The sequence below is a fragment of the Culex pipiens genome, chromosome 3 (genome assembly GCF_016801865.2).
Source record: "Culex pipiens pallens isolate TS chromosome 3, TS_CPP_V2, whole genome shotgun sequence".
Lineage (NCBI taxonomy): Eukaryota > Metazoa > Arthropoda > Insecta > Diptera > Culicidae > Culex > Culex pipiens.
This window is the reverse complement of record NC_068939.1, coordinates 105,144,074-105,170,779: the sequence shown is the minus strand read 5'-3', so window position 1 is coordinate 105,170,779 and position 26,706 is coordinate 105,144,074. Positions and strand designations below refer to the sequence as shown.

Sequence of the window (26,706 nt, the reverse complement as noted above, 5' to 3'; positions counted from 1 at the left end):
ATGTCGTAACTGTCATGAAAAAAAATGGTTGAAAAATAGATTTTTCCCGCTACTCTCGCTTCAGTGATAGACCACCGACTGAGGCCAGCCTTCAAATTTCCCGTGGTTATATGGGAAAGCGGGAAGGCTGGCGCTAGCGAGAAGAGCTGAGCTCCTCTCGCTTCGGTGGTAGACCACCGACTAAATCTTGCCTTTACTTGACGCATGGTTTTATAGAGAATGCGTGTCATCCCGCGCGGCAGTCCAGCCAATCCAACCAGTCCAGCTGTTCAGAAGCAACTAATGCTGTGGAGGGATTGGCGTTTATATTTATACCAAAACCGTCGGCCACGCTGCTTCACTGATTTTCCCCTCTCCTTGGGGAAGTCGTTTCATTCAAAGGGCGTTTCATTTCGCTTCGCGAAATTTTGGATTGCTACCCCGTATAGAGCCCTAAGACGAAGTTCTTCGTCAAAATACTGAAATCGTGTAAGCGTAAAAGCGCGCTGGCGTTTGAGCTTCGACTTGACGACTTGTCAATTGCTTTAAGCGAAATTCAACGAATATTCACAGCAAAACTGTTATTTTGCTGAGTTTAATACACAATTTGCATTATGTTAAGATATTTTACGTAATATTACTAACGGCTCTGTTGCTCGGTTCAAAAATTAGAAATCACTTTCTCATCGCCGAGCGAATTATTGACGACTGAAGCGCGCAATCATCCGTGAGCGAGCACAACTACGATACAAATACTACCGTAAACTGGGGTCAATCGGGACATGGGGCGAATTGGGACAGCAGTTTTAACCATGTTGGAGCACAATATTTTGATTTTTCTGGTTGGTTTCGGTTAGAACAGACTCAGGCCAACAAAATGTGTACATCCATTTCCAAATTTATAAGCTTTAAGTGCTCTAAAAACTGCTGTCCCTATTCAGACTGTAGTCCCGATTCACCCCAGATTACGGTACGTGATTTTCTTTGTCACTCCGTTCGTCAATCAGAGTCACAAACCAGCGAAGACTAAGTTAATGTCCTATCTGTCTGTGTTGGGTTTGCATCCTGCAGGTTTTGAAAAATGTTTTACAAACTATTATTTTTTCACTTTGTGTGAGTTGACCCATATTTTGTTCTGGACAGTTAGGTAAACAAGAAAGCCGAGAGCGGATCTTTAAATCAATTTCATAAACAATTACTTTGTTCTAGATTTGTTATGGTATGTCTAGTTGTGCTCTAGTCAACGATAAATTGTGGTATACTGGTTGCTGTTTGATTTCATGTAGCATCTCGATTCGAATGCCTGGTACCACGAGCGCGCCTAAACCGGCATCTTTACGGGTCGCTACACACACTAGCATTGCAAATCAGTATTTCCGCCCGACTGACACACTGGCCGTGCTAGCGACCTTTCCTGTGGCGGTTGCCATTTCGCTGCGAAATGCTTTGCCTCAGGCCCAGAAATCCCACAAACAGTGAATAAATCTCCTCCAGTTTCCAGCTCCTCGATGGGTTCGGCACAACAACTCACGAAACAAATTCCGGAGTGGCGCTCTCTCTCTCTCCATCTCTCTCAAGCTACTAAGGAATCCGGATGTATTGGTTTTGTAGCCAAACAAGCATACTCATAAAATCAGATTCAAACATTCCTGTTCTTATCGTGGTTTTCCACCTCACGAGACGAACAAGAAGTTTTCCCGCATCAGCTGGTAGCATTCGATATATATATACAGAAGCAGAGAGAAATAGAGAGTGAGTACCTCCTCCGAACTCATCACCGCGCTCTCGTGAGTGACTCTCGAATGAGCTCCGGTAAGGCTTTGGCCAGGCTTGTCTTGTCATCCAGGGTGGTCCATACCGAGCGTGCCGGTAAGATGCGTTTGGCTCAGTTACATCACAGACTCCGTCGAGGTCGCACGCAAACCACTGGGAACGATTCCGGAACCGGTGGCGTGGCTCGGGAACACCTTCCGGGAAGGCATATCTAGTGCGTTAGTGAGAGTGAGTGAGTGTGTGTGTGTGTCTTGCATGCATCCCGCTCGAAGGATATACTTTTGGGACGAAAGTTTGTCGTTCGGAAAGTGACGAGGATTAAGGCGGCATTGTTATTGCTTTCATTTTATGTTTCATCGCTGGCGTGCGCTTTTTGCACGTTATCTGTCAGTTTAAGTGTCACACCGAAGAGGAGAAGTGAAATTTTATCTCCCATTTCCACTTGAAGGGGACGAGGTAGGACGGAACGGTGGTGGATCAGTGAAGGATGTTTGAGGCGACAAAGTTCAAAGTGATTGATGAGCTTTTGATGTGCGAGATATGTGCGCTGCACGGGAATCCTCTGACGACCAAGTATCAAGCAGCCTGAAGTAGTGCAGTTCTGGTGATATCGTGGCAGGACCCACGTGTGCCGACGACAACAAATTGCGGTAATGGATCATTTGCAGTTGGTGAAATGTGGCGCTTCGTCGGTGTAGCATAGGGAAATGTGAGTGTCAGCCACGTGCACGGAAAACGAGCTCACGTGTGTGTGTGTGTGCGTATGGTAATAAAATTTTAATAAAGCCGCTGTTTTTGCTTTCATTTCCCACGCTTGTGGGGGTGTGAATCAACAGAGAGTGATCTATAGTGGGCACGGTAAAACATGAAACGAAAGGATGGAAATTATAAAAGCAAAACGATGAATCATGTGCAACGATAATTATTTTCATTGTTTATGGATAGTGTCTGTTATTTTTAAATTAATTGGCAGCCTGGAATAATGCCATTGTCAAGCGGCTTTGTCAGTGCCAACGTTGAAACGAAACACAGCCAACTTTTGACAGCTCATGGAGTGTGAGGCAGCAGCACGAGCTTTGTCAGACCACCCAAAGGATTAACTGCAGCCAGCGTGGTTATGATGGCCATTATTCTGAAAGGATACAGTGCGTGACGGAGAAACATGGAACAAAGGATTATCAGCAGTGTTCTCGGATTACTGATTTTCGCACAACACATTTCTGGCGATGATTTAGGTAAATGCGAAATCCTCTCCCTCGAAAAAAAAATATAAATTCGCTATCAAATAATCGTCTGCAAAAATATGAGAACGAGCCGCAATAAGCGGTTTATGACAAGCAACGCTGGTTAAAACCAACATTAAGCTTCCTAGAGATCAGCTACGTAAACCAACATAATCCTATGAGATAGCTTCATCGAATTCCAGAGATTGAATAATGTAAAGCAACAGCATTATACTTAGATGTTATCATCATAGAATTACACGGAAAAGGAATACATCACCAATATGCGATAAAGTTTGCCAAAACGTAAAAATTCGCTATTTTCGCTGCCTGCTGAAAAATTACCTGAAATTGCTGATTTTTTTAGCTGGTTTTGAAGCAGATTCGACCAATCTATTCAAAACATCAATTTGCTTAGTAAAATATTTCGCTGTATGTCAGGCGTATATGAATACAATCAGAAAGCGTTTTCAATTGATTGCAGGAAGAAGGCACCAATAACTGAGCTGGTTTAAAGTAACGTTTTTTAGCACACTAAGAACACACTTAGAACGCATAAAAAAAACCGATTATCAAAACAAGTTTGGAAAATTTGGTTCTATCATTAATGATTAAAAAAAAGAAAAAAAAAACTTTCTTGACAGAAAGTATCTTACTTGACAGCTTTTTATATGGGATCACACTGGCCCACTGTGGATTCTTTGAATGACAATTGAAATTTATTTATTGATATTTTTTATTAAAAAAAGTGATCTAAATTCACGGCGCACTTTTCCGAGAACATTAAGATAAAAAACGGTGTGTCTGATATTTGGCAACGTGAGGGCTCTTTCCCGATTTTTTTTGGGATATACCATAATATTTCTTTAGGGGGTAGGACCCCTTTTTAATGATTTTTATCGATTTTATGGGATATTTAAAAAAAATGCTTAAAGCCGATGTATTTATGTTGATATCCATCAAATGTGTTATGCATAAGGCTACCAACTGTACGGATTTTTTCCTTACCATACGGATTTTCGAACCTCTTCGCGGATTTTTAACAGGCCGGAATTTTTGTAGGGAATTTTACGCATAATACGGATTTGTACGGAATTTTAACAACTTTTTAATCATTGAATTGCTTTTTTGATTTGGTTGAAGCTTTTGTTAACTACACAGAAAAAATATGTGAATTTACTTGACACGGAAAAAATGAATTACATGTAAACTCAGTTGATGTTAACGTAAGATTCGACGTAAACGGTTGAATCACACGTAAAATCATGTTTTTACGTATAATTTGTTACAAATTTACATCAAATTACATTTAAATTTAAATGTTTAATGACGTGCAAAAGTGTTACATCATAAATGATGTAACATTCGGAAATATTTTTTTGTGTGTAGAAATTTTTATTTTTCTGTGAGTTTGATTTAAAAAGGGAGAGTTTTCCTGGGTTTCCTCAATTCAAACTTGATTATCAATAATTCTAGAGTTTTTGAACTATTGTCTTTCATATGTTGATAGGACCTTTAAAAAAACTCTAGAATTGTTCTTTTAGAAATTCCTTACTATATATATTTATCCATTTCCAAAGGCTTTCTAAAACTTGTGAAAACATTTGAACATGTGAATCAACAAATCTAGAGTTTTTTTAAGGTCCTATAAACTGTTGTGTTTCACATGTTATAGGACCTTTTCAATAAAAAAAAACTCTGGAAAAGTGTTCGTGAAAACACTAAGAACGGTATTATTCGTAAAAGCAAACTTGACATTTTGTAAACTTTAAAACGTTTAACAAAAAATATTGAAGAACATAACGATTTGATTCAAATCACGGTTTATTTTATGAATACTTTTAAACGTGCAACGTGTGAAATTTGTTAGCTGTAAAAACGACACAGTTTTATGTTTTTAATTCTCAAATTTATTAAATTTAATTTATATAAATAATTCATTGACAGTTTTTGTTATACCATGGTGTCATATCGGCAAAGTGTACGGATTTTTGCTCAGCAAGAGTTGGTAGCCTTAGTTATGCATATATGACACATTCCGCCGTGACGTTGCAACGCTTTGACTTTTCTTTTTTCAGTATTTCGGCTGTAACTCAAAAATTACATTGAAAAGGTACATATGTTATTACAGATTCGGAAAGTACATTAAATTTCCTATAAGAAACAATGTTGAAACATTATTTTAAGCGAATATTCTATTTTTGAGAGGGGGATATGTAGCATGACGTTGCAACGCGTGACTTTTTCTCAATCCTGACCCAATTCATGTTTCGCCATTAACTCTGCTCTGTTAAACGGCAAATTTGGAGTTCTTCTTCCATTTTTAGTGTAAAATTGGCCAACAAATCGAATGCAATCATACCGTCTACGTGTGCTGTATTTATATACGCCCAAACAGCCCTCCAGACGTCTACACCTCACATGGGACCGCCGTTCAGGAGCTTGTTGATCTGTCATCTAATGATGACTCAATTATTGTAACCGGCGATTACAACTTACCGCATCTTGCATGGACCTTTGACGTGGACGTAAACGGTTTCATTCCGTTGAACGCATCTACGGAACAAGAGCTGGCGCTGACCGAAAATGTTGTTGCAACGGGACTCCTCCAAATCTGCTCGCTGGCTAATGTCAACGGAAGAATCCTCGACCTTGCGTTTGTCAACGATACGCTCTCAGTCGAACTGATCGAGCCGCCCAAACCGATCCTCAGAACGGATCGTCATCACAAGCCGTTCATTCTTCGGGTGGACTACCCCGATATCCCAGGCGTGGCAACGAGAATCGAGGACGCTGAGCCGGATTTCAGTCGCTGCGACTTTGACCGTGTCACCGAATCCCTCAGCAGCATTGACTGGGATGACATTCTGCAAGATCAGGACGCCAATACTTCGACTACGATCTTCTACGACGTCCTTTACGAAATCGTGCGACAGTTCGTTCCCTCAAAGCGTGTCTCACGCAACCGGACTGAGAAGCTTCCATGGTGGAATGCTGATCTGCGAAATCGTCGGAACATTCTGAGGAAAGCACGTAAAAGATTGTTCAAAGCCGGCACACCAGAAAATCAAACCGCTGTCGACCGTCTGGAAATCGAGTACGAATTGCTGCAAGACTCACTCTTTCGCGATTACTTGAATCGGGTGCAAGTGGACCTGAAAGACAACCCATCGTCATTCTGGAAATACGTGAGGAGCAGGAAACGTACCAGTGTCCTTCCAACAAGGATTTCGCTCAACGGTTCCACCACTGAGAATCCGGAGGACGCTGCAAACGTCTTTGCCGACTTCTTCAGTAGCGTGTACGAGGCGGATGCACCTTCTGCTTCGAACGATTATTTGAACGACCTTCCAACATATGATGTCGATTTTCCTCAACCAGAATTCTCACAAGCAGAAGTAAAATCCGCCCTGGACGCTGTCGATCCATCGAAAGGTGCCGGTCCTGACCGGCTCCCACCATCCTTCATCAAACGGCTTTCTGAGCATTTAGCTAAACCAGTCAGCGTAATTTTCAACCGCTCTCTATTTGAAGGAACTTTTCCCGACGAATGGAAACTTGCAGCGATCACACCCATTCACAAAACCGGTAGTACTACGGCTGCTGAAAACTACAGGCCAATCTCCATCCTGTCCTGCCTGCCCAAAGTTTTCGAGGTGCTTATCCACGAGGGAATGTACTCTGCCGCCCAGGTAGTAATTTCCGAGTTCCAGCACGGTTTTGTCAAAAAACGGTCCACGGTATCCAACCTGATGGCGTACGTCAGCGCACTCAATGAAAACCTCGAAAAGTTCAAGCAAACTGACGCGATCTACTTCGACTTCGCCAAAGCGTTCGACAAGGTACCCCACACGCTTATTATCGCTAAGTTAGACCGGCTGGGGTTCCCAAGGTGGCTGACAGCATGGATCCGTTCGTACCTTTCGGGGCGGTTTGGTTACGTCCGTCTCGGTGGCGTCCAATCGAGGAATTTCCCGATTCCATCTGGAGTCCCCCAAGGAAGCCATCTGGGACCGCTGATCTTCATTATCTTCGTCAACGACATCTGCCAAAGGTTGCAGTCTCAAAAACTGCTGTATGCTGATGACTTGAAGATCTTCCGTACCGTGGCGTCCACCATTGATTGCGTCGCTCTTCAACAGGACATTGACGCGATTCAGGAGTGGTGTAATCTCAACGGAATGAAGGTGAACCCCAGCAAATGTAAAAGCATCAGCTTCACCAGATCACCCGCTCCAATTCGGTACGATTACACCTTCGACCGCCACGAAATGGACCGAGTCTGCTCAATCAGGGATCTCGGTCTGCTGATCGATCGCAAGCTGAGCTTCTCGGAGCATGTCTCTTCCACAACAGCTAAGGCGTTCGCGTTGCTTGGATTTCTGCGTCGCAACACTGCTGAGTTCGAGAACATCAATGCCCTTAAAACGCTCTACATCACCATGATTCGAAGCATCTTGGAGTACGCTGTGCAGGTGTGGGCGCCGCACCACGCTAATCAACGTGATCGCTTGGAGAAAGTTCAGCGCCGTTTCACTCTTTATGCCCTTCGCCGTCTGCCTTGGAGGAACGGCGTTTGGCGGTCGAGCTACAGCGACAGATGCACCTTGCTGGAAATGGTGTCACTAGAAAAGCGGCGAACCTTCCTTCAACGGATGTTCGTCTTCGATGTTCTGACCGGTCGCATCGACTGCCCGCAACTCCGAGAAGAAATCACGGTGCATAGACCAACGCGGACGCTGAGGAACCAGCCCCTTCTGAGGATTCCCTTCCATCGTACTCTATATGGATACAACCGACCAATTGACCGCTGCTGCCGAATTTTCAACTCCGTATCTGACGAGTACGAGCCTAGCATGACCAGAGAACGTTTCAAACGAAAAATTCTAGCTCTTTGATGCGATGTGATATTTTTATGTTATTTGACTGTTTAATTCTATGTTAGTTTTTAAGATATTCAGTCTGTGCGACTCTGGTCGAAGACGGTGAACAATAAACAAGCAATCATTAGTTTTTCGAAAAAATTAAACCTCGATTTTTGAAGACCGCTTACATTTCGTGACGTTGCAACGCTCTGTTTTTGAAAACAGGGTTTTTCGTTGCGTTGCAACGTCACGACATTATAGTTTCAAAATAAATCATAGTTTTTGTTAGGCTGAATAACTGTAGGTTAAGATTTGATTATGAGACATTAATAGACAGTACAAGGACATGTGAATTGATTGGCCTGCCCATGTTAGACCCCCTCCCCCTATTCTGCTTTCACAGTTGCAGTACGATTTACGAAGTTTCCCAAAGGGTTTTCAAAATATTTTTTTTTGTATTATTCCATTATCACGAAGGAACCCGCCCCCCCCCCCCTCTCCCGTCCTCTATCCATGTTATGGGGCGTCCATGCATTACGTAACGGCGTAATATCAAGGGGAGGGGGGAGGGTTCGAGGATTTATACAAAAAAAGTGTATCGGAAATGTATTTCCAGGGGATGGAGGGGGTCTAAAAATATAAATGTTTTGTTACGTAATGCAAGAACGCTCCCTTAATATTTTAATGGTTTTGGGCAACTTACATAACACGTAGAAGTTTTAGAAGGGAGGTGAGCTTCAAGTTTTCAGGAGGGCTTATTTTGAATTTATAAATAAAGTGCCCATTAGGGTGTAATATGGTTGTATGGAAAAAAATAAAGTTGTCCAAATTTAGCGAGCACAACCATTTTTCAGATCCTTTTGGGGTCCTAAACAACTCCCCAAAGTTTGGGAACGATTGGTTTAGTCCTCACTTTGCGCAAAGCGATTCAATTCTCCATATAAATTTGTATGGGAAAAACCATTTTTTTGGATTTTGATATTTATAAAATCCACGTCTCACGCTGTACTAAAACCGGATTCATATTCGGATACTCTGGAAGGTGCTCTACAACTTTCCCGAAGAGAGTATGGTGCTAACTTGCTCCTATAAAAAGATTCAGCGTGTTCAAAACTCGTCTAAAACGTGTTTTTTGCTCGAAAATCACGTTTTAGACGAGTTTTGAGGACGCTGTATCTTCTTTCAGGGACAAGATAGCACCATACTCTCTTCGGGAAAGTTGTAGAGCACATTCCAGTGCATCCGAATATGAATCCGGTTTTAGTACAGCGTGAATCGTGGATTTTATAAATATCAAAATCCAAAAAAATGGGTTTTCCCATACAAATGTATATGGAAAATTGAATCGCTTTTCGCAAAGTGAGGACTAAACCAATCGTTCCCAAACTTTGGGGAGTTGTTTAGGACCCCAAAAGGAACTGAAAAATTGCTGTGCTGGAAAATCGATTTTGATATTACACCCTAGTGCCCATATCGTTTGTTCATGGCCCCTAAGGGGTGATCTGCAAACAACGTAACTTATTTTGTTGACTTTTGTGCTTTTTAAATTAAATTTGAGGAAATAATATAACTGTTTAACTGCGCAACATAACATTTTTAATTGTGAACAACAAAACGTTGCATACAACTTATTTAAGTAAGGGTTCGTCCAACAACAGAGTGACAAAAGTTTGTGAAAAAAAAAAACAATCGAATCACGTGATTTTCATTGTTTAATGAATTTCACTGTAATTTGACTTACATAAGGGTGTGGGATAAAAAAAATCATTGCGTTGTATTAGAATGAACCCTCACGTAAATCAGTTTATCATAAAGGGGCCATCCAGTAACCACGTGATTACTTTTTTGAAAGTTTTAGAATTTTCCCCCCTTGTGAACATCGGTCTATTTTGATTTGTTCAACAAGTTTCATAAAATACTTTTTTTTCGAGTTGCATCAAACTTAAATGATGGAATTTGTGAATGACCCATGTACAATTCTTCTGTTAATATGCTCGGAAACATTATATAACAAATATATAATATTTAGTACCCTTTTATCTTCAACAACCAACTACGCATACACCTTTTTGCCATGTGACCAATATGATTTAAAATTTCGTGACGTTGCAACGCAAACTATAACCTGTTGTAACTTTGGATCTAGACAACCAATTAAGTCGCTCTAGATTGTATTTGAAAGCTCTTTCCAAGTACAAAGATCATCCGAAAAATCAAAATGATTGAATGTTTAGTTTTTTGTTGACATAAACAAATGTCCCTTTTTCGTGACGTTGCAACGCAATAAAATGGTAAACTTACACTAGTTTGAAAAAATACTTAACTTAAGATAAACTGCAAACCCATGACATTTCCGTTTAGTACAACTAAAAACCTACAAAATGCAATCAAAAGAATAATTTTTGGATTTTATTTCGCTGAAAACCAGGAGTTTTTAGAAAAATGTTTTAAAACGATGATTTTATCACGAATTGATGCATAACCTAACCAACTTGTACAAAATGATATTCAAATGATCAATTAATGAAAACCATGATTTTTGAAACTTCAAGTAGTCTAGAATCGAGGAAAAATATCCAAATAGCTCATACACGCTTTTCAAAATTTCATCCTAAGGTGTACATTGCCGGAGAATGTGTCATATATATATATATTGAAGGACTCTGAATAAAATGTTTGACCAATGTTTGACCTCCATTAAAAAGTTCCGAACCAAATTTTATTACCCCAAACAAATAGTTGGAAGGAACAATACGACCGAATATAATTCTTTTCTATGTACAATTTGTCGTGAAAATACAGCAATGCATTGCCTTGATAAAAAATGAGCATTCAACAATGCAAAACATAGATTATTTCATTGAAAAGCTGTTTATTACCCAATAGGATCCCAAAATATTTTTTTCAATCCTCTGCATCTACATTTTAAAACAGTATAGAATCAATTATATTGTAGAGAACAGTTTTCTGGACAAGTACCATAAAAAAGAATTAGTTAATTTCCTAAAATAAATAGTGTCTTTCTGCAACATTTCTGGATTCAATAACTTCTCACATGCGACATAAGCAGCAGGCTTGGCGTTAAGTCATTCCAGGTATGGGAGTCGTCTCCTTGCTATAAAGACAATCAATAAATCAAACCAAGCCTGCTCTGGTGGCATCGTTGGCGGCGGTTGGACTCACAATCCAAAGGTTCCTTGGAGTAGAGAGAGGCTTGGGTGCTCTCCCCATTCAAGTCTTTGGATTCCTAGGTTCGAACAGAAACTTGCGACAGAGACCACAAAAGACCTGGGGGTCGTTAATGTGGATGGTTTAAACTTCTCACATGATGGAAGCTTTTTACAACTTGTGAATTTGGGACCAAATACCAAATTGTAAAAAGCTCTCCAACAAAGTGCACACATCAAACTACAGCAGAAAAAAAAACTATCTAAGAAACACACCAGACGGAAACGGGAGGCTCCTGGCAGGCGTTTTGTCTTGGCATAATTTTAGTCACCCCCTCTAAGGGGTAAGATTGGGTCTATATTGAAACGAATTTCATTTAAGGTAGAGTTCATCAAATTCCACCGCATTTTGGGAAAATGTGAGTTTACTAAATTAAGAATAATTCGACGATCCTATAGGATAAAGCAAAAGAAGTACGATAAGAAATGATATATCATTGAAATGATTCATATTGTAAATAGATAAATACATACGACAGATACTCTGGGCTGCTAAACCAGAGGAATAATTTCAAATATTGATTTCATGTCAAATTGTATGTTGTGATTAGATTCACACAATATAAGGCTTCTATAACCAACTTGTACAGTTATAGTGGCGATCAGACCCGGCCATTTGAGGTTATGTTGAAAATCACCCTTTTTTTAGGCGCCTTAATAGCTTTTTTTTATCATAACTTTACGACTAAATGAAACTTCAATAACAAACTGAAGGACATGAAAGTGAACCGAGAGGACCACATTATACAACCTAATATATCTTTATTTTAGGTTGTATGTACAAAATGGTTTACCAGGACAGCAATTTTCAAAATAAATAAATAAATTATTCGCTTTAGAGCATTGCATTGGCGTTCTCGATTGCGAAATTCCCACTCGAAACGAGGTGACCGAAGGCTTCATTGTTGAGGCATTTGCAAACCTCTTTTTTACACCTAAGCTACCATCCACCCCGGGAGTCCGGGAGTCACCCATGAACCTTTGGATTGTGAGCCCAACTGGCTACCAGCGATTCCACCGAGACAGGACCCAGTCTTGAAAAAAGCCACCGGGACCTTCTGGGTTCTGGGCACCGGGGGCCCAGGCAGACTGGGTGAGAGGCAACCATGCTTAGGAATCATTCATAAACCACGTGGACCCCTTACCCATACATAAGGCTACCAACTCTTGCTGAGCAAAAATCCGTACACTTTGCCGATATGACAGTTGTTCGGTAACTGGGCTGAGAATGTAGCCCAGTCACCAAATGTTGCTCGTTAACTGGGCTGAACAAAAAATAACGAGGGGTCCACCGATGCTTAATATTTTCCAGATGAAATATAAAAATTAAAGTTACTCAATATTATTTACAATGCTTACTTTTCATATTTCTTTAATTGTAACTTGAAATTAAACAAAAGTTTGATTTTTTTTATTTATTGAATATGATTTTTGCATCCATTAACCCCTCGGTCATTTTGGTTTGTTTTGGTTTTTTGACGTTTGTCTGCTTTTTAACTGGGCTACGGCCCAGTTATAGAGCGCCCAGCTTAAAAGCAGCCCAGTTAAACAACGCCCAGTTACCGAACAACTATTGTATAACAAAAACTTTCAAGGAATTATTTAGATAAATTAAATTAAATAAATTTGAGAATCACAAATATAAAACTGTGTCGTTTTTACAGCTAACAAATTTCACAAAATGCTATTAGAGTGCATATGACTTGTACGTTTAAAAGTATTCATAAAATAAACCGTGATTTGAATCAAATCATTATGGTCTCAATTTTTTTTTTGTAAAACGTTTAAAAGTTTACGAAATGTCAAGTTTCACGAACACTTTTCCAGAGTTTTGATATAGAACTTTGTCCTAAGGTTTCTATACGTGGTGTCAATCAAAAATTTTCGCGAAGCGAAAACGTTACGTGACGAATTCCCCTCTCGGCACATTTCCCCTCTTAGGTACACGCTGGTTGGTTGAACAAACCTTTCCCAATCAGTCAATCGAGAGACGTGAGATTGATGTATATAAAATTACCCCCACTCCACCTCATAATTCTCGGATCGTCGACGAGGCAAAAAGCGAATAAGGGACCATCCATAAACCACGTGTACACTTTAGGGGGGGGGGGGGTATGGCGATTGGGGGGGTATGGCGATTGGGGGGGGGGGGGTGGGTAACAGATTCCCAAAAAAGTGTCCATGTGGTTTATGGATGGTCCCAAAGTAGGTATACGGGAATGGGTGCAAAGAGGAGGGGCATACGTCCCCGATCTAAATCAACAAAACTCGACTCGCTTGATCCCGAAAATTCATTCTGTTGCTGGACGTCGACGAGTCAACATCAGGGTCAGATGGCCTGGTGGCTCAGGAGCAGATGGCCCGGGAGCAAATCGACGTCGTCGTGCTATCTTGTCGCATCCGCCATTTCGACGTTCCGAGAAAAACGCGTTTTAATGTTTGACCTTGAATATACAAAAACGAGAGCAATGTAAACAATAACAAACACGTTTTGTTTGGCTGACCATTCTGTGCATTGTCCCAAAGTTTGGTTGAAGTTGGTTGCTGGAGTCCGGAATTATAATTACAAATGTTTACGGTAGTCTAGCTTGTACGTGCGACAAACGCATCCTGACTTTCCTGGCCTGAAATCCCTTTGGCCTTTTGTCGCACTTACATCAATTTTCATGGAGTGACAAGATAGCACGACAAGATTGAAACTATTTTCATATGTAAAGTGACAAAAATGCACGGAGTTTTTTCGGTTTTTGTTGAATATCTCAGAAATGAAATCGAATTTTGGGGATCTGTGAAGGTCAAAAAGTGAAACATTGAGAGCTGCACAAAATGGCGTTCTTAACTCAATTTGACCCAAAATGTACGGCGACGAAATTGTCCTGTAATACAGATCTTGGAGTCTACCACCGTAACAACAAGATTCTACCAAATTTCCGATTATGGTTCATATTCAGTGATGTCCCTGGAACCCTTTTACAACACTCTGAGCTATTTGGATCATTTTTGGGATGTTCTGGGTCCTCCAAAGTGTCCTGGTATACAGATCTTGGAGTCTACCACCGTAACAACAAGATTCTACCAAGTTATGGTTCATATTCAGTGATGTCCGTGGGACTCTTTGGCAACACTATGAGCTATGTGGATCACTTTAGGGATGTTCTGGGTCCTCCAAAGTGTCCAAGAATACAGATCTTGGAGTTTACCGCCATAACAACAAGATTCTACCAAGTTTACGATTATGGTTCATATTCAGTGAGGGTCCCATGGACACTTTGGAGGACCCAGAACATCCCAAAAGTGATCCAAATAGCTCATAGTGTTGCCAAAGAGTCCCACGGACATCACTGAATATGAACCTTAATCGGAAACTTTGTTTTTCTTCGATTAACGCCATCGGGTTTGACTTATGGCTCATTGCTCATTTCGTTGGACAATTTAATTCCTATTTCCTCTCCTCCTCTACACTAATCTAATAATCTAATCAGACCCTAGCGCAGCCAATCTTTCGAAGGGATCCTGGAGAGTGCCTTAGGTTAGATGACGCCTAGCACTCTTCTTGTCATTTATTAACATTTGTAGTGCGCCATTGCATCGGAATGCATTGAAACAACACAAGCGTTAAAGCGGCCAGGCCTACTGCGTAAAGCCGTATCGCAGAGATGACTCGTAATTGGGTTGAGTTTGAGCACTGAGTGTTCGAACAACAACACAATTCTGAATCGACAAGGGAGGAAGAAGCGTGGGGACACACCACCATACGCTCCGAGATTCGTTGGGAGCACCATGCTAAGAAGGTTTGGTACTCCGGGACCCTCTGGGATGGGACATTGTATTTCCACGAATGCCCTGGACACTATTTGCCGTGGTTATAGCGCCACAACCCGCTCTCTGTAATAGTATTCCTAATTCCAGTCCAAGCTCACCAAGTCGTCATGGCCTAGTGGTTAGCATTTTTGCTTACCAATCCATAGGACGGGGGTTCGAACCCCGCCTAGAGCGACTATGATTTTTCGTTCAATTTCAAATTTTATGTGTTCTTAACTTTCTCGTTGGGAGCAGATGGGCATCGAACCCAGATCCATTCGCTTACAAAGCGAACACCGTAACCAGTCAGCCACAGCCACTCCCAAATATTTCCTCTCCTCCTCTACACAGCAAAAAAAAAAGATGATTTTTGGAATGTTGAAAATTTGATTCGTTGAGTGCATAATTGGCAAAGAGAGCTTGTGGTCGTAAAAATATTCGGAGTGAAAAGTGATTTCTTTTGTGATTTTCAAAGCCCTTCCTATATCATCGTTGATCGGAAGGCACGGCGTCGGGTGGATTGTGTTTAAATTTTTCGAATAATGTTTTATTTTTTTGCGGTGAAAAAGCCATTTCTATATAATGAACGAAAGACGCACTGACAGTTTGGATTGTTGAGTTAAAAGTGGAGCAAAATAACTGTGTGTGAGTGAGTTTGTGTGTTAACCAGAAAGACCTTCCCATAGCATCGTTGCTCGGAAGGCTCGCCGACGGGTCTGGCATCGAAAAAAAAAATAATCACGTGATGCTTGAAGGAGATGCTGTGGATTCAACGGTCTCAAGCGGTATCAACAAGTATAAAGCGAAAAACTATGTGCTTGATGAGTCTGCAATTTCAACTATCGGACTAACATTCCTCCCTTTCGTTGAACTGCAGGCTTCTTGGGAGGGCGTCGGTATTGACTAATAAATTAGAGATCTTCATAGGTTAAACAGTGAACGGATGGTTGGCTCCCACTGATCATTTTTGATTCATTGTTTAACTTCAGCTGATATGTCAATAACGGAGTAGCAGCTCATTGGCAGTCAACCATGCTCATGCTCATGCTGCTCATGCTCATGTTGAAAATTTGATTCGTTGAATATTACCTATTTTTTGCGCAATATTACTCAAAAAATGTGTAAAAATGAGAACCTGATGAATGTTCATCAGAAACTGATGAAAATTCACCAATTCCTGATGTAATATTACACTTTTTTTGCCACAAAATCTGTCACGATTTCCTGATGAATATTACTATCATTTTTTTCTGTGTACCTATAGCAAAGATTACGAGAAAAAAAACTCATTGCAATGGCCTAACTTGACTGAAATTTGAAGGAAGAATCCAACGGCTATCATATTTTCACAAAAGCAACGAAGCCTTCAACTGTTCTTTTAATAAAGCTGAGTTTTTGTACTGTTTTAATTTACAGGACTTCTATCCAGCACACTGCGCGCCTTTCGACAGATGAGTTGTGAAAACGAGCTTATGACTTTATCCTGCCCGATAGGGACCAGCATAAGCGTGGAAGTGGTGCAATATGGAAGGAAAGGTAGGTTCCAGAAGAAGTTTGCCCCGGCGTTGAGTGACTGAAGAATTTAGCTTATTAAATTTTTCGCATGATAAAACTTTGAACGAGCTGTCAGCGTTAAATTGGATTTTTGTTTCCCCCAAAGAGATTAATCATCTAGTCCGCCTGACGTTGTAACGCGTTTTGCACTCTTTTTTTTATGCTTGCACTTTCAGAGGACGGCGCCAACTCCTCGCTGCAATGTTCCTTCACGGCCTCTGGCGAGGGTCGGTATCCTTTTGAGGCGACCACGCTGACCGCCGACATGCCTTTTATCCTGGGCAACATGACATTTTCACTAATGGAGGTTGGTTTCAACGATTCAGTCCTTCCGGACAGGACGAAAAGCAAGTGTACACAGAACTATGTGCTACAGGTAAGCTACTCACATAAAACGTGATAGGAATGTCGGAATGAGCATCGAAAGATTACATTTGATGAAAATCAATGTCAAACATCCCTAAAGAACGAAATTTTGACGTGCGTTTTAGAGCACGGTATGGTGAAGCAAAATATTATCTATCAGGATGACCCAGGAGAAATTTAATCGTAGAAAGTTCGTAGAAAGTTGTTTCACCTTTTTGATTAAGAATATGTGCGAATAAAAATAAACAACAAATTATTCGCTCTACAGCATTGCCTTGGCATTCTCGATTGTGAGATTCTTGGGACCGGCTCCGTGGCTTAATGGTTGCGGCTTCTGCCTCGAATGCAGAAGGTTCAGGGATCAAATCCCGGTCGGTTCCCTTGAAATTTGGAATCAGGAATTGAACTTTAAATATGAACAAAAAACCTCTAGGTGGGTGGGATTCGAACTCACACCCTTTGGATTGATGGTCTGGGACGCTAACCAGTCGGCCATCATGGAGTTAATGCATACATACATACCAATCAGCTTAGAACACCATACGCGGTGCCCGTGCTGTATCAAGAAGGTTGTTCCATGTTGCTCGGTTCTGGGCTGCAGCTCGCCAGTCTCCTAGGTTGCAGATCTTTCTTAGGTCCGCCTCGATCTGATTTCTCCACCGTGCACGCTGTGCTCCTGCTCTTCGGCCCGTGCCGCCATCGGGTCGCGCGCGGTCAAAGAGCATCCTGACAGGATGGTCTTCGTCCATCCTCGCGACATGGCCGGCCCACCTGAGCCTCCCGATTCTCGCCAGGGTAACGATTGTCGGTTCTCCCAGCAGCGCGTGCAGTTCGTGGTTCATGCGCCTTCGCCACTCGTTCTGAGCTGGAGTTAATGCTCTAGAACTGAATTGATCCGTAGTGGTGAAATAATGTCACTAGGTATAACATATCAATCCATTATATAACTACTAACACCGTCTCAAAACAGCCCAGGGCCATCTCATATACTCATGAACTGGACGAGGGAGTCGTGGATTGCCTGGCCCGAGTCATCTGCATTACCGATCTTTGTCCGTACAATTTCAGAAGCAATCGTTAGCCAGAGAAAGGTATTCGCTTCAAAGGTTCTTGAGATATATGGTGGTTACTAACCGAACCGTCTCAGTTGAAATATACTGTGGTCATGGCCAAGTCCTGCCAAGGCGGGGGTTCAAATACATACATACATACATACATACATACATAAAAATAAACAACAAATTATTCGCTCTACAGCATTGCCTTGGCATTCTCGATTGTGAGATTCCTACTCGAAAAAAGGTGTCCAAAGGTTTGGTTGTTGAGGCAACTGCAAACTTCTTTTTACACCTTAGCTTCCATCCACCCCGGGATTCGAACTGACGACCTTTGGATTATTAGTCCAACTGCTTTCCAGCGACTTCACCGAGGCAGGACCCAGGGATACGATTCCTACACCTGGACTGAGCTATCGACCTAACCCTTTAGGTTAGACCGGGGCCAACATTTACTTCCCCATCCGACGGAAGGCGTGGTCAGACAAATCTCGTCTCGAAAAATGCCACCGGGACCGTCTGGGATCGAACCAAAGCCGACTGGGTGAGAGGCAACCACGCTGCTGACACAAAAAGAGATATCTACAGTGCATTCATGCAAATAACTTTTTTAAATTTCCATTGGAAATGGACTTTCGCATGTAATAATGCAATGACAATGTTAGACCTTGCCGGGAACCGTGGTGTAGGGGTAACACCACGATCCCGGCAAAGTCTAACATTGTTATTGCATTATTACATGCGAAAGTCCATTTCCAATGGAAATTTAAAAAAGTTATTTGCATGAATGTACTATAGATATCTCTTTTTGTGTCAGCAGGTGCAAGCTTGAAAGAAACAATGAAAAATGTACAACGCAATAAAACATGCAACTCCATTGTCAGTGTTGCGTGGAACGGAGAATTGGCGACAGAAAAAGGTCGCTAGTAGAGATGTAACATTTTGGCTCTGTTCGGCGACATTACTCGGGAAAAAAACCCTATTTTTCTTCTGCCAAGATTTATTGTGCCCAGGGCTCCACCGAGGAACCGTACCATGGCAGATATATATATTTGCCCGGTTGATTTATGTTAAACTCCGCTACGGATTCACCCGGTTCCATTTTCCCAATGACCTTTTTCACCTTGTTTTGCAAGCTGCCGTGTCATTCCGTTATACAAGGTCCCCGGGGACCACCGGCATTGATGCTGAACCGTCGATATATTTCGATAGAGCATCGGCGATTCTGATGTCCAGCTCTGGGCTGGGCTGGTCTTCTCTGGAAAAAAATGTGATAGCCATCAGGTAGAAAAAAAAGCTCAACCCTTAGGTGATTCATTTTCCGAAGCTCTTTCTGTATAGTTCATTAGCTGTGATAAATAAGGGTCGTCCTTGCATAATTTGAGAACCATTATTATAACTTTTGCTCCTGACCTGTGGTAGTACAGTAATAGAAAAATATTTCCCAATGAAATCAAAATAAGCTCATTTATTTTTGTAAGTTCAGGCACAAAAACCCTGTAGTTCAGGGTTCCGGCTTCCTGTGCTAACTGCACCTAAAACTTTCAATTTCAATTTGAATAATTTTGGAAATATTAGACTCAAGTGTCTAGGCTATGGGTAAAACAAGGTACAATCGTTTTCTCTTAGTCGCTGAAAGAAAATCATCTAAATTTTTAACTCTTTGTAGAATAAGTGCGCTGAAAACTCGTTTTAATAAAGAGACAATGCGCATAATTCAATTAATGTTTTGACCTCACCGTCTTGTTCCTGATAAAATTTTACATAGGTTTACCAATTTTGTTTCGATTTTTAGTTCACGAGACATTTATTTTGAATGTTAGAATTTAATAATTTACATCAAAATATCCTTGCGAGAGCGAGTGTTGGCTCGTAGTGGATCTAAATCTTATTTGTTAGTAAAATTGAAAAAATGGTAAGATTTAAATATTTTTGTTTGAAAACTGAGGTTTTTAACATTCTAACCCCAGAGGATAGGTCGTTAGCTCGGTCCATGTGTAGGAGTCGCCCTCCTGGGTCCTGTTTCGGTAAAGTCGCTGGTAGGCAGTTGGAAAAGGAGGTATACAATTGCCTCTACAATCAAGACTTCGTACACCTAGTTTCGAGTAGGAATCTCGCATTCGATAACACCAAGGCATTGCTGTAAAGCGAACAATTTATTTTTTTTTTCTTCATTTATTTCAGTAAATGTTGATTTCGAGAGCATTGTACCTTTGAACTCACATAAGTGCACATTAACAAAAGAAGTTGCTTTTTTTTTAGCAAATATTGTCATATTTACGGATCTAATCCTGCATTAATCTAATTTTTGATTTAGTTAAAATTTGTTATATCTGTGTATCAGAAAGTTCTGGTTGATGGGTACCATAATGTCATCGTCATTTTATGTCATTTTATAGACTTTATTTTTGCAAAATGAAATGGTTGGTATCTAGATTCTTAGTTTCATTATTTTAATACTTTGATACGCAAAACAGAGATCATTTGAGGATGAGAATCAACAACAACAGAAATATAAAGAAGTTACAATATACCCAATTGAACAATTCTAAAAATCAGTTTCACAGTTGAAGCCTAAAGCTATCCAATTTTGAGTTTAGATTGGTATGTCGTTCTTGTACTCCATTTTCTTCGGATAAAATCATCAAAACAGAAAGGCATACCTTCCAATACACCGCTGCAGCAGTGGACTCTCATGCCGATCCATACCAAGACTATTGGAAGCATTCTAACCTAAATTGCGCTTTGCTTGCTGCAGACTTCCCCACAGACATCAACTGGAATCCAATTACACAGCCAGGACGACATGTTTCTGTGCTTGACAAGTACGTACTCGAGTCGACACATTTCGCCAGTAACTTTTCCTCAACCTGGATGGAAAAAAATGCTGTTTGCTCGTTAGAGAGAAAACATGCGATTGGAATCTTTTTCGCAAGAATGCGATAATTGCTAAGGGAGCGTTCTTTTATTACGTAACGCGAAAAATCGGACTTTTAGACCCCCTCCCCCCCTCGTAACAAAATTTCCATACAAATTTTTAAAATTTTGTATGGAGCGTAACACGGCCTCCGACCCCCCCCCCCCCTCCCCCCTACTGCGTTACGTAATAAAAGAAAGCTCCCTAAATGTACATTTCAAGAGCAAGTAGCCGTGTTTTGTAGTCATTCTTTGGATTAATAGCCCCACGCTTCCAAACAATTAAATAATTAAACAAACAAAAACTAGTAATTAAATTTGCCTCAAGCCATTCGTGAAAACGACAAAATCAGTTGCTTTGGCTAGAAATTACACAACTGTTCTTTTTAAAATGAGCAAGGTTCATAATTAGGTAATCACTGACTTCAGATCAAACGATTCAGAAAAAAAAACTCTCTTTGATGTCAAACCGGCAGTTTACGAGTAATGTATCTTCGATAATTAACTTCGGTGCTCTTTTTGACCAGGGACAATTTTGTAGGGAGAAGGGGTGCACACGAACAAGAACACTTGCTAATTGAATTAATTTCAGTATTCCATCCTGCAAATCGTCGTCGAAGCCTGCCAGAAGAAACGCAAATGTACCGTCCGGGCCACGCCGAAGGCCTTCGACACTGCTCCATGTCCCGGCATCCACAAGCTGGTGGAAGTGAGCCACAAATGCAGACCATGTAAGCAATTTCCTCCAATTTCGTGCGCCCGAATCGCCCAAATTGATTTATTCATTAAAAGAAATGTTTTGTTCGTTTTACTCCTTTTTCTTGCCATTCTTTTGGGAATAGTCGAGTTCCGGAGTCTGATTGCATGCGAGAAGGACGTGATACGGTTGGCATGTGGCCGGTACACCAGGATTGCCATCTACAGTGCCAGCTATGGCCGGACGGCCTACGAGAGTTCCCACTGTACGCAACCGGGCGGGTCCAAGGAGGAAAGTAAGTAAACAAGACATAATTGGGCGCTCGATGGCTTGAAATTGCTCTGACGACCCCGTTCGTTCGTTCTTCTCTCCTTCCGACTCTGACTTCACAGCTTGCCTGTCGGCCCACACGAGTCTCACGCTGACCGAGATCTGCCAGGGAAGACGCAAGTGCACGGTGGCCGTCGAGGGTTCCACCTTTGGTCAGCCCTGCCCGGACAATGTTCGCGTTTCACTCAAAGTTGTTTACGCATGTGGTAATTTTCCCACAGCCTCATGGTGCTCTAAGCTCCATTATGCCATTAATGGGGTACTTTTCCGTTGTTTTCTTTGGTCCTTTTTCATTATTCTTCTCACATGCTATCCGGAACTCCCCATTCCTCTGGGTTGCTGGCCAGTTGCGAGGAATGTGTTTAGAGATCGTTACATCACCCCCCTGGAGGATGATGAATTGGACCAGCAATTTGAGCTCAACGAGCTGTACGATGATGAATTCACTCCCGCCCCCAATCAGGTGGACGATTCCTCGCCCGGTGGCCAGATGAGTCATAAATTCTCCGACGAGATGGAGGCCACGGTCAAAGCCGAGAACATTCTCACACAAAGCAAGGAAGGTAAGCCTTAATTGGTGATTATTGCCTGCAATCAATCATAAAATATTCATTCCCCAAACCATATTCCTAATATTGCCGGAAATGGTTATCTCTTCCCCAGCAACGACCTCGGCCACCGCTGGATCCACGATCGATAGCCGGCTGCTCGTAATCATCGTCGTTATAATATTCTTCAGCTGCTGTCTGTCGATTGGGGCCCTGGTGGCTTACAAAATGAGATTACTGCCGTCGACGGCAGACAGCGCCTGTATCAAGCATTCGGAATCGAGCGACCCCCAGTCCAACACCAACAGCATCGTTCCGTCGAACGAGGACTTTGATTTGGTAGAGTGCGTCGCGGAGACCATTCCCGTGGCGGTTAAAATGAAGGTAGGTCCATAGCCACATCCTGACTCGTTGCTAGGCAAAATTCAGGCACATTCAGTTTTCGTTCCATTACGTCGTGATTGTGATATGTCGTTGCAAATACATTTTCGGCTGAATTCAGTTCATGCAGCATTCATTAAAATACTAATCTCGATTGAAACTAAAGACATACAACCAGTACCTTCAAACTGGATGCATTGATGCAATACGCCATGCAACATTTGTCAGTATGTGAAAAGATAGGACGAACATGACGATGCTGCAATACAGACTGTGACCACGGGCCAAGCATTCCACGGAACAAAGCTCATGTACATAGGTGCTATTCTGAAATTATACTATGAATAGAAAATAGAGGAAAGGAAAGGCTCGAAAAACGAAATTCTTTATTCCAGAGTTTTTTTTTTTTTTTTTTTGAAAAGGTCATATAAACCAAATTTTCAATATTTGCTTTTTGGGTGTTTTTGAATATCCCTGATTCACGGCGGTTCAAAAAACACCCAAAAAGCAAAAATTGAAAATTGGGTTTATTGGACCTTTAAAAAAAATTCTAGAATTTGACCTCCTAGAACTACACACATGTTTACATATCGACTCAGAATCAAATTCTGACCAAATGTATGTGTGTTTGGTGGGATTAGAGGGTGACGAGCGGGAGTACAGGCCTTCAAAGTTTGACATTCTTTTCAAAAAATTGGCCTAAGCAAAAAAGATATGCGTCGCACCTCGCGACGCCCGAGGCGCCATTTGAATTTGCTTGGGCCAATTTTTCGAAAAAAAATGCCAAACTTTGAAGGCCTGTACCGAGCGCTAGGATGCTCAAAACTTCATTGTTATGTGTACCAAAATATGCGCATGGATCTGGCCTACACGCCAGTGATATTTTTGTTAAACGCATTAGTGGCTAAAGTGTTTTAAAAATAGTCATTTTTGAAAAAAAAATCCTTTTTTACGGGTTAAATCCCATCCAAAATTGAAGGGTGGAGCGTTTTTCTCCAAACACCGAGTTGATTTACGGGTGCTACGATATCTCTAGATGGGATGGACCAATTAGGCTGTAATTTGGAGTGAAGACTCCCAAGAAGTATCCCGCGTGCATGACGAAGCCCAATTTTGAATTTTTTGTTTTTTTTTTAAAATACAAAAATCAAAAACTGATGATTTTTTGTATGAAAAACACAAAAATATTTTTTTCTTTTTTGCCTTCCTCACCTCAATGAGGAAAGGCTATAAAATCACTCGAAAAATGAATTTCTTTATTCGACCTCCTAGACCCACCTTCCCTTATATCTATCGACTCAGAATCAAATTCTGAACAAATGTCTGTGCGTGTGTCTGGATGTGAGTCCGTGCACCCCAAAATATGCACTTGATTATCTCCGGACTGGCTGAACCGATTTAGACTGTTTTGGTCTCATTCGATCCGTCTTGGGGACCCACAAGACCCTAGTTAATTTTATGAAGTTTTGTAAAGTACTTCAAAAGTTATGCTAAAAAACGATTTTAACAAAAGTCCGGAAGATTGTAAAAAGGGTGGTTTTTGTAAGAAAACCCGTCATGCTATATATTGTTAGAAAGGTATTTGAAAGACCTTTCCAACGCATCCAAAAGATTGAAAATCTGACAACCCCTTCAAAAGTTATAAGTACTTTAGTGTTTTCAATACACATTTTTTAGAGGCCTGATATCAGATATTTTGATGAAAATAAGTGTTATTTATACGCTGTGTAGTGTATTCACTTTATGAATGTGAGGAAGGCACCAACCACCTAAAGGTGGATTAAGTAACGTTTTTAAAATAAGTTTTTTAAAAGTCGGCCTTCGTCATGCACACAGGACCGGTTTAACGAGTCTTCACTAAAATTTTTAGCCGATTTGGTCAAGGCAGTGTTAAGATATCGTGGCACCCGTTTTTTGCTGCTAACTTCAAATAGCTATATCTTGGCAATGATACAACCAAATGTCTTCTAATTTCTTTATTTATTTTCTTTTCTTTATTGTTTTTATAATAGATAAAAATGAATATTATAATGCCCTGAAAACTGATTTTAAATAAAATTAAGTGTGTGCTCACACCAACCTATGACTTTTTTGTCGATTTACATGTACGTAACCCCTTAAACTAACGTTTTGTAGAATTAATATGAATGAATTGTAACTAAATGCATTGAAAAGAAACAAATTTTCAACTTTTCATTTTAAATTTTTGGAACTTTTGGCATAGTACAAAAAACTCATGGGTCCCGAGAATTCCCGGGAATTGGCCAGATCCAACTCTCGTAATCGTAGAATCGTAACCCTCTAGGTGGAATATTGATCAAATAATTTTGCACTGGGTTATCTCGGCACTGGCTGAACCGATTTAGACCGTTTTGGTCTCATTAGATTCGTCTTGGGATTCATAAGTCGCTATTGAAAATTATAAAGTTTAGTTAAGTACTTCAAAAGTATTGTAAAAAAACCAACTTATTCCACCTATGTGGTTGGTGCCTTCCTTACTCTTTTCCAAAAATGCACAGTGGACGAAATGGAACCCAAAATCGGACTTAATTGTACGTGGCTGGTTCCCTGGTATGAATTATGTAAAAAATCCGGGGAATCGATTAGTGATGGTTTCATCCACCGCACGAACCGGCAAAGGGTCTATTTTGCCCCAATTACTCATTTTTTTACAATTTTTCTTGAAAACTGGTCTGTATTTAGAGCGAAGGCTTTATGCGGCCATCCTAAATGCACTTAACTTATGTGAAAAAGTCCCAGGAATCCAGTAAAAATAACCACTTGTACCGCAAAAATCATCTAGGGTCCATTTAACCCCAATTCCGCTATAAAAGCATTTTTGGCCATTTTCAAATGTTAGGTCAGATTTCAAAAATCTGAAAATATTTGTATCGTAAACATCAGACAATTTTACACTTGGTTGATCGACAAAGAATTGATGATATAGAAATTAAACTAAATAAAAAGTTTTCCCAAGCGCAGAATAAACTGCCTTTTACATAATTTTTATTTTTATCAACATAAATGTGTTAAACTATCAAGTGCAAATCGTCATTCTTTTGTAAAATTGTCTGATCTTTACGATAAAAATATTTTCAGTTTTGTAAAATCCTTACATTTGAAAATGACCAAAAATGCTTTCTTAGCTGAATTGGGGTTAAATGGACCTTAGATGATTTTTGCGGTGCAAATGGTTATTTTTACTGGATTTCTGGGACATTTTCACATAAGTTAAGTGCATTTTGGATGGGTGCATGAAGCCTCCGCTCTAAAATTCGTGCGGTGGATGAAACCATCATCAATCGATTCCCCGGATTTTTGCCTTCCTCACCTTACTGAGGAAAACGAAATTCTTAATTTCGAACCATTCATAAACCACGTGGACACTTTTTTGGTAATCTCGAACCCAGGTTGCCAGATCTTCAATGTTTTAGACTCGTTGGAAACTGGGTGATGAATAGAGAGAATGCGTAACGTGATTTTCGAATGATCCCACTTTGTTTCCATCTACAAAGTAGGAGGCTGATCAAGCACAAGAATGACTTTTTTCTTACTGATAAATTAGCTATTTTATAATCAATTGTGTGTGTTTTATTTTGTCTAGTTTTTTACATTTTTTGCTGGAAAATTGTGTGTGTTTTCAAGTTTCGATCGGTTAGAAGAGGTTTTTTTTCATTTTTAAGAGTGACGAAGAACTGCGGCAAGAGTGTCATTCTGCGATGTCGCAGATAAATTCCATCGCTAATTCTAGCGAATCTGATCCAACAAACAAACGGAACCAAACGATTCAAAAACAACTACCATTCAAAATTAAAAAAAAATAAAGATCTCGCCTTTAACATTCTTAAAATTTCTCGACTTCAACTTCACGTCCTCAAAAGCCACACATTTTTCAATCTTGCTAAAAAAACAATTTTTAATGATCGACAACAATACTCCCTACTTTTGGCGAACAGTAAATTGGTTCCACTTTGACAGTTCAAAATTGTGG

The 26,706-nt window shown here is 40.7% G+C and overlaps 1 protein-coding gene across 1 annotated transcript in view; it reads left to right on the top strand.

The window, feature by feature from the left end:
• The first annotated feature begins 1,873 nt into the window (after positions 1-1,873).
• Positions 1,874-26,706, top strand: part of LOC120425681 (uncharacterized) — a 30,604-nt gene continuing 5,771 nt past the window's right edge. Inside the window, exons 1-9 of the mRNA XM_039590263.2 lie at positions 1,874-2,461; positions 2,589-2,987; positions 16,285-16,404; positions 16,599-16,798; positions 21,352-21,490; positions 21,602-21,751; positions 21,849-21,992; positions 22,134-22,349; positions 22,450-22,718. Of these exons, the coding sequence (XP_039446197.1) occupies positions 2,915-2,987; positions 16,285-16,404; positions 16,599-16,798; positions 21,352-21,490; positions 21,602-21,751; positions 21,849-21,992; positions 22,134-22,349; positions 22,450-22,718 (1,311 nt within the window). The 5' untranslated portion in view covers positions 1,874-2,461; positions 2,589-2,914. The remainder of the gene's footprint in view (positions 2,462-2,588; positions 2,988-16,284; positions 16,405-16,598; positions 16,799-21,351; positions 21,491-21,601; positions 21,752-21,848; positions 21,993-22,133; positions 22,350-22,449; positions 22,719-26,706) is intronic.